The 8,921-nt window shown below is 47.6% G+C and overlaps 1 protein-coding gene across 1 annotated transcript; it reads left to right on the forward strand.

Annotated features, from left to right (window-relative positions):
* The first annotated feature begins 4,793 nt into the window (after positions 1 to 4,793).
* Positions 4,794 to 8,721, forward strand: LOC136767814 (uncharacterized). Its single transcript, XM_066721826.1, has 3 exons — positions 4,794 to 5,604; positions 6,473 to 6,718; positions 7,049 to 8,721. The coding sequence occupies exons 1-3, from the start codon at positions 5,332 to 5,334 to the stop codon at positions 8,015 to 8,017; spliced, it is 1,488 nt and encodes a 495-aa protein (XP_066577923.1). The 5' UTR covers positions 4,794 to 5,331; the 3' UTR covers positions 8,018 to 8,721.
* Positions 8,722 to 8,921: the final 200 nt, after the last annotated feature.

An 8,921-nucleotide genomic window follows, 5' to 3' on the forward strand; every position in this document is an offset into this window, starting at 1 on the left:
GGGCGATTTATAACATAAATGCAATATAAAGTGCAAAAATACAGTTAAGTGCAAGGCATCATTGTTTCAGGACAGGACTATGTTTCTAACATAGAAATGTGGGTCCTTATAGATTTCATATACCTAAATTGCCCCCCTTTTGAATATTTAAAATATATGGGATTTTTGTCTTCATATATTATAGCCTGTATGTATTTCTTTCACATGTGGAACATATATTGTAGAAATCAGCCTCTACAACCGTGTATTTGCAATCTATAAAATCAAAATATGCATAACAGATTAAAAAATACGGAGCCAATTTGGGCATATGAGAAGCAGGAGCACATATTGTAAGTCACCCTGGATAAGGGTGTCAGCTAAGAAATCACGTAATAATAATAATAATAATAATAATAATAATAATAAAAGTTGTGTTGTTCGTGTGCGTGTCTCACAGGCAGCACCTCCTCCTCAGACTAAGTTTCGTTTTTCCAAGAAGACGTTGGCAAAACGCCCGTCACTGCAGTTCAGACAGGCTGTTTGTCAGTCAACACCAACTTCAACCCGGACACGGCGCTCACACTGAAGAGGAGACACGAAACTGCGCAAAAGTGTGACAGCAAACATTTCCACATCTGTGACTGAAATTAATTAACAAAAAAACTCGGCTGTTTTCCCGGGGTGAAAAACTGTACGTGGTCATATTGCAATCACCCCTCAAAAGCACAGAAAAGGCATTTTAATAATGATGATGATGATGATGATGATGATGATAACAATAATACAAGCCTGATAGTGATGATGATGACACGCACCTTGTCCCTGGCCGCGGTGCCCTGCTGCCCATGCCATGGCTCTGTCTGCGGCTCGCAGGTGTGTTACTGTCCTCAAACTGCGAGATCTGTGGCACTGCTGACACACTGCGACCTTTTCTTCCCTTTGCTAGTGTGTGAGGACAATTGCCTAATGTCGATTTACTTTTGAAACCCGACGGCTGCTGAACTGAACTCTTCACTGGTCCCAAAACCAGCAGCACCACCCCACCCCCAGAGCCAGCCTGGGACACCTCCAGCCCGCCCCTCACACAGCCGCTCACTTGTTTCCTCCTCCACCCTCTTTGAAGCCAGCAGGGGCTTCGTCTGCCTTAACTGCATATCACCCAGCCCTGTATTGAACTCGGGGGGTGGGCGGGAGCACCCTTGTGTCAGTGGTGTGCCTGGTGTCCCTGAGAAATCCCTGGGTGCTCCTCATCTTTTCCTTAATTAATTCTAGATTGGGCCTTGCTCTTTCAGCCTCAGCTGCCATTGCTCCGATATGGCCTGCAATACTCTGCTCATCCTCTCCCAAGTCACTGGCCTCTCCTCTTGACTGTAATAAACAATTCAAATTCACAACTTCAAACAATGTTCAAAATGTTCAATCCAGCATGTACAGATTAAGTAAAGTTATAATAATGATAATTATAATTAAAATGAATAAACATTTATCGTTTCAATTTTCAGCTTCCACATGCTCATTCCATTCAAAATATCATGTAATAACAATGCCATGTAGCATACGTACGACTAGCCTGCAAGTTCGCTTGAGTGTCACTGGCTCATGGCTGCATGATTACCGCTTTCGACCTGATCCGGCCACTTTGAATTTATTTTTCATTTTTTGCACTTCTATTTCATTTACAAGAGGCTGTCTCTCCTTCTTACATTTATTTTTTAAAGATTCATGAAGTGCATCCTATTAGAGAAAATAAATACATAAAAATGCAGTAGATTACAAGTTCATTGTTTCAATGAACAAAAACGAGAACTTTAACTTTAAGCATTTTACCTACTAAGGATTATAAGAACATAAGAACATAAGAAAGTTTACAATCGAGAGGAGGCCATTTGCCCCATCGTACTCGTTTGGTGTCCATTAATAACTAAGTGATCCAAGGATCCTATCCAGTCTATTTTTAAATGTTCCCAAATGTTCAGCTTCAACCTCATCGCTGGGGAGTTTGTTCAGATTGTGACGCCTCTCTGTGTGAAGAAGTGTCTCCTGTTTTCCGTTTTGAATGCCTTGAAGCCCAATTTCCATTTGTGTCCCCGGGTGCGTGTGTCCCTGCTGATCTGGAAAAGCTCCTCTGGTTTGATGTGGTCGATGCCTTTCATGATTTTGAAGACTTGGATCAAGTCCCCACGTAGTCTCCTCTGTTCCAGGGTGAAAAGGTTCAGTTCCTCAGTGTCTCAGTAGGACTTTCCCTTCAGACCTGGAATAAGTCTGGTTGCTCTCCTCTGAACTGCCTCTAGAGCAGCGATATCTTTCTTGAAGTGTGGAGCCCAGAACTGTCCACAGTATCCAGATGAGCTCTAACTAGTGCATTGTACAGTCTGAACATCACTGCCCTTGTTCTCAATTCTACACTTTTGACAATATACCCTAACATCCTGTTTGTCTTTTTTATTGCTTCCCCACATTGTTTGGATGGAGAAAGTGAGGAGTCCACATAGACTCCTAGGTCTTTCTCATGCGTTACTTCATCTAGTTCTGTTCCTCCCATAGTGTAATTATAGTGGACATTTTTGTTACCTGCATGTATTACCTTGCACTTGTCCACATTGAATTTCATCTGCCAGGTGTCAGCCCACAACTGAATATTATCTAAGTCCCTCTGAATAACCTGTGCTGCTGAGATTGTATCTGCTGAGCCACCTATTTTAGTATCATCTTAATCATTAATATAGATTAATTAATACCATTAATATAGATTAGAAAAAGCACAGGCCCCTCACTCCAGTTAGAAGCAACTCCTCTAATTGACACCTTCTATTTCCAATCTCCAAGAATATGGTTTTCATTAAGATGCTCCTCTATTTTTTGTCTAATCATTTTTTCCAACATTTCACAAGTGATGCAGGTGAGACTGATTGGTCTGTAATTTCCTGGCTCAGTTTTTAAAATAATTTCCCTCATTTCTTGAAGTATCATTGGAAATATACCATCTAGCCCAGGTAGGGATGCACGATATTGGATTTTTGCAGATATTCGATATGCTGATATTTTCAAACCAATGTTGGCCTATTGCCCATGCTGATATATATGAAGAGAACACCAAGTCTCTCCTGTACTAGAATTAACCTGTTACTCTTATTGTGATGGCCTACTTGTTGTAGATACAGACATAAAACATTTCCTTTGATTCTACCCTTAATGTATCCTTTTACAAAATGTAGACATTCACTCATGAAAAATAAGGAAATCATTTCAACTTGGACTAGATGTAAAATATGCCACATTTATTTTTTAAGTATCATTTTCAAATAAAAATGTAAATCTCATCCCACTTGAACAGGTTGATATGATGCTTCCCTGAGACAATTCTGACAAAGCAGTTGACATAGTACAGAAAAACACATTGTTCTCAAGTGCACAAAATAAACGCAGCTGTAGTCCTGTAGACCTAAAACTTCAGTCCTTAGGACCCACTTTAACATATACTGAATGAGGCTGGAAAAAAACTTCAGCTGACTAGTAGGCCTATTGGTTCTACTTAAAACTGTAAAAACTTAAACCAAGCTCCATATGCCCTTTTCTGTGAGCCACTAACAGCACTGTCTCAATGGGCCTGGTTGTCTTTCCTGGGAATTGTGGCTTCACCCAGGTATGTGTGGACCTACAAAGTAACAGAAATAGCAGCTACTTTCAGTTTTTAGGCCAATTCAGATCAGTCGATTGGAATAATGTAAAGATAACCCAGCACTGCTCAATCACTTCACCCTATTACACAGATGAATTGATTAACAGTAGTATGTATTTGGTCTTATTCCAGAAGTTCATGCGATAGTTAAACCCCCTCTTATTATGGACAAAGACTAGTACTTGATTGTGTTCATGACTCAGAATAAAGTATTGATGGAGGATATTATGGTACAAGCCTAAATTCAGTTTTTTATGTAATGCCCTAAAATACCAATGTATTTCACCTTTTGTACTTGACTGAATTAACTGAATGCACATGATGCCTACAAAAGGGTCTTAAACTACTAAAATAAAATAAGCTGAATCATTCAATCTATATATTATGAAAGATGGTCATTTAGTTTATATTTTAGATATATTACACGTTCCTTACACATTTATATCACATCCCTCGTTTCATGTTTGTCTGAAACAGCAGTGATGTGCTTTCATTCTTGTAATGTGATTCTTATTTTGCGCTTTTAGCTCTTAAACACCAGCGATATTTAAATTGTCGATCTCGACTCCTGCCTATGTCAACACACAATCTAAAATGTCAGCTGGAAAAGGCTTTACATTAATCCTTTACTCATAAGGTAAACAATAATACAAATCAAATAAGAATCTTGTACAGGAGCCGCACGGTATTTATATAAAAAACATCTAGAAGTAGTAATCAGTGGTGTATTTATATACGTGACAAACACAACTGTTTGACATAATACGACCCAGTACATGTGCTTGAGGATTGATTGCTTCCACATTGTAACACCGTCGCTGTCTTTCTGCTTTGACAGCAAGTCTATGGTCTTGCCAAGTCCTGCAAAAAATAGTCAGAAATATGAACAAACACAAGTACTACCGTAAATACGTAAACAGTGAGTACATTGTACTCAGAGGTGGTGCTAGAGTCTCTGGGGCCCCATGTACAACCATTGATGGGGGCATCCCAAGACGGGGGGGTGCTAACGAAGTTTTCACTGGTGGGGGGGGGGTACTGACGGAGTTTTATCCAGTGTTGGGGGGGGCATCTTTGGGGGCCCCCTTCCAGCTCGGGGCCCCATGCAATTGCGTGGTTTGCGTGTTGGGAAAACATGTTACTGGTTGTACTTGCTTTAATTGTAAGGTCATTACTGGGTGTGTGGGGCGTGTGTCCATCACTGGCTCCACTTCGACTAACTGCAGATGCAGAAACGGATACACGTTTCTTAAACCGCACTCTAATGATGGATTTAATATATTCTCACACACACACACAGTCAAAGCCATCATCTGTACAAACACCACATACTGCAGGCACGTAATTGGCCCAGCTAAAATGAAAGGGTATCTTTATAGATACGATATCGCAGGACTGCCGCAAGGGCTGCTGGGATTGTGGAAGAGGAAGAGGCCTGTATTGTTGACCACGCCCCTTTATCATAAGCGGGACGATATCGCACTGTGACGTCACAACGATGCCCACAACATACGCTTAGCTTATGAGCTGCCGGTTACCCTGACACTCAGTCTGTCTAGAGCATCTGACACGTTCACATCGCTCGTCTATCAGCCGCGTACAGATGGGCAGCAACAACTCAAAGACTGCGGTGAGTTTTTCCTCCATGGCGGCGAGTCGCTTTCTCCCTCATGAGGCCAGTGATGGTGTGTGACGTGTGTCTGTCCTCCTTCCCGCAGAGCCGCGGTGCCTCTTCCGCCGCGGAGCTGTTCCGCTGCTCGCTGTGCTCGGGCTTCGTCGCGCCGCCCATGATGCAGTGCCGGGCCGGGCATCTCCTGTGCGCACCCTGCCGCAAGAGCTGGAGATGCCGCTGGAGCTGCCCCACCTGCCGCGGCCTGCTGAAGCCGCCGATGCGCAACACGGCCCTGGAGCAGGTGGCGTCCACGATCGGCCTTTCCTCCGAGGTGAGTCCCCGGTCTGGCGGGTCCTGTATGCAGTGAAGACCCGGCCTGTGTGTGTAGTTTCTATTGACACAGTCTGGACCGTGTGATCTGTGGGAATTAGCGCCATTGAAGCGTCATTCGTGTGCGCCGCCCCTGCGAGGGTTAAAGGCTTCACAGCGGACACGGAGACGAGGTCAGAGTTCAACAAGCTGTCGCTTGATACTATAATGTGATCAATATATTCAAATAAACACCAAGACAGTATGACGTCGCGCAGACGCATCGTATAAAGAGACAGAGCTGAGAGTCAGTTGCACACCTTCCTGGCTGCAGTTAAGCTGCGTGTGATGATCAGTAGATGGTGTCTGGGCACATTAATGCTCAATTCAGATAACTTGAGTGTATGCAGGCGAGTTGTTTAATGCTAAATGAACTGCTATATTGTTGTATGTTTGTGCTCGGTAATTGAGTACTGATGTTTCACAAGACAAACAGCAAGTCTTTCTGTTGTTGCTTTTTTGTGCTAAATCTCGATGTCTCGGGGCCACAATTACCTCTTGAACCCCCTCCTGTGAAACACTAGTTACCTATACATGCTATACATACTGTATACCCTGTACAATATAGTTTTTCATATGCCATACTTTTTGTTTGTATTTTTACTATTTGTGTGCGTGTGTGCATATAAACATACACATATACCTACACAAGCAGACACTATCAGTATTTATTTATTGATTACTAATATCTGAGTGTGGTGGGGTGGGGGGTGCTGTCAGGCACTTGGGTGGGGGAGGCAGTGTTCAATTCCCTTAACTGATGAGCCCTTTTCCTCCTCCGTTCGATATTGGATGTTTTCTCTAAGTGTTTTTTTCCTGTGTCTTACCAGTCCTGTAGTGCTGACATCACCACCGCCATATCCACCCACGGGGAAGAGCTGGCGGCCCTGTTCGTGTGTCCGGTGTGTTTCGAGTACGTGCAGCCGCCCATGCTGCAGTGCCGGGCCGGACACCTGCTCTGCAATGAGTGCCGGCCGAGGGTGAGCAGCTGCCCGTGCTGCCGCAAGCCGCTGGCGCCGAAGTGCAGGAACGTGGCCATGGAGACGCTGGCCGCCATGGTGCCGTTCCCCTCCGAGGTGAGTCCCTCCCGTGACAGGCTGCCCCACTAGAGGGTCAACCACAACAGTCCCCCAAAACTAACTGCCCCGCCCCATCACACAGCACTGACTCACACAACACCCCACGGTCCCTCCACAGCACAGTCCAGATCGTTGCGGTACCGAGTGTGTCAGTGCGTTAGCCAGTGTGTTAATGATCCTGGGCTGCTGTAGTGAGGGTGTGCGAGTGTGTTGCTGCCTCTGCTAGTGAGATGTTCATGGTACTGTGCTGCTCTGGTGAAGTGTGTGTTTGTGTTCATGTGCTCCGAGTGTGTACTGATGTGTTGTGTGTGTTTATTGACTTTCCAGCCTGACGCCCTGGGAGACGACTTCATTGCAGCTTTTGGAGGGGCTCAGACCGCAGAGCAGCTCCCGGCTCCCAGCACAGATGATCAGGTGGTCCGGGAGCCGCGGTTCCTCTCCTACCTGCGGCACTCTGGACTTGATGACGGACGCAGCTCTGACCCTCGCGACGTGGTCCTGCTGCTCCTGAGCTGCGTACTGTGGCAGCTGTGCCCCCTGTGCGATGCAGACCGGGAGCAGCTCCACAGGTGGGTATCGCTGGAGAGCCAGCTGGTGGAGCAGGCGCTGCGTCTGGTGGAGGGGTCGCCGGACCGCGACGACATCTACCTGAGGCTGAGGGAGGGGCCGACCCCCCACTCTCACACCAAACCCTTGTATGATGTTGTCACTCCTGCTCTGCGGGAGCTGCGGCGGCTTCTTCCCCTGGATCTCAGTCTGGATGCCCTATCTGAGAGCCAGGACCTACAGCTAAGCATGGCCAGCGTGGTGGTGCGGAACCTGCTGCGCTACGGCAACCCCTATGGGGGCAGACGGGTGCGTCACCTTGTGGCGCTGCGGCATCTTCGTCACGGCCAGGATGCCCTCCCCTCCACCTCCTCCAGTGTGCCGCGTGTGGCCCAGGCCCCGGCCCCAGCGGAGGGTGTGGACGCCGGGTTGCTCCACGGACTCGTTCCAGAGCTGCACAGCCCTGAGTGCGAAGGCCCACAGGAGCACAGAGGCGCCAGGGAGCGGCAGGCCAGCGCCCAGACAGCACCCAGTGATGTCGGGGACAGGAGGGCGCCTCTGCCTGTGGAGCTGGAGCCACTGAGCGCCAGTCTGCCCTCCCTCATGCCTGCCAGGGCCCTGGAGCCGAGCAACACGGAGGCGTCCACCACGGCCGCAAACCCGTCCAGGTGGCAGAGGGTCCGCAGCATCTTCGCTTGGCTCCCGGCCGCCGTCTCCCAGCTGCGCTGGGTGAGGGGGGTGAGGGCGTGATCCCCCAGGCCTGAAGTCAGGCCTGTCTGTGTCGGCTGCCTTGTGTCCCAGGTAAGTTTTAAGGTCTGAATGAAGGATTGCACCACCTGCGGCCTGATGGGGATGCTGTCAGTGACCCCAGGCTTGTGCCCCGGATATGAGGGCAGCCTGGATTGCCCACCCTGTAGAGCGCCATGAGCCAGAGGAGACCCCAGTCGAGAAGGACCCTCATGACGAGGCTTGCGTGACCTGGGAGGCATCTGAGAGGGACGCACCGGGGGGTGGGGCGGTGGGGCCGGTCAAGGCTGGAGACCCCCTGTCTGCCCCTCCCAAGCAATCCAGAAACTCCCACTGGAGACGTGCCTCAAAATGCAGGACTAAACTGGCTCTGAAGCAAAACCTGGGCATCCAGAGTGCAGCCCAGCAGAGGCAGAGGGCCGGGGGCCAGTGAGCAAAGTAAGTGTCCACCGCCGATGCTGGTTCCACCGTAACAATGTTTTAATTGAACCGCGCAGAGAGGACAGGACCGCTTTAAAATCTGGGGGTCCCGAGGCGACGATCGGGTGGGTCTCTCCTCAGGTGGCCACCATTGGTCCTGTGACGTGTAAACATGGACATGAACTGGACTGCTGTTGCCGCCCCCCCCGGTGAGAAGACCCTCACAAGGAGATGCACGCCAGCGGTGGGAACGAGACCCAAAGTGCACAAAGTGTGTAAATAAACGTGTGTAAACTAAAACCACAAAGTTTCCACTGGAGTCCCTTTCTTAAATGCAGAGCTGTTTCTATGCCTAAGTGACCGCTTGGAGCCCCTTACCAAAAAATAATTAATACATCTAATATATTTTCAATGATTTATCATTTATTTTCATAAATGATCACAGTGATCAGTTTTCAGAGCATTTCAGAAACCACAAGGTGGAATA

Source organism: Amia ocellicauda, chromosome 14 (genome assembly GCF_036373705.1).
Source record: "Amia ocellicauda isolate fAmiCal2 chromosome 14, fAmiCal2.hap1, whole genome shotgun sequence".
Classification (NCBI taxonomy): domain Eukaryota; kingdom Metazoa; phylum Chordata; class Actinopteri; order Amiiformes; family Amiidae; genus Amia; species Amia ocellicauda.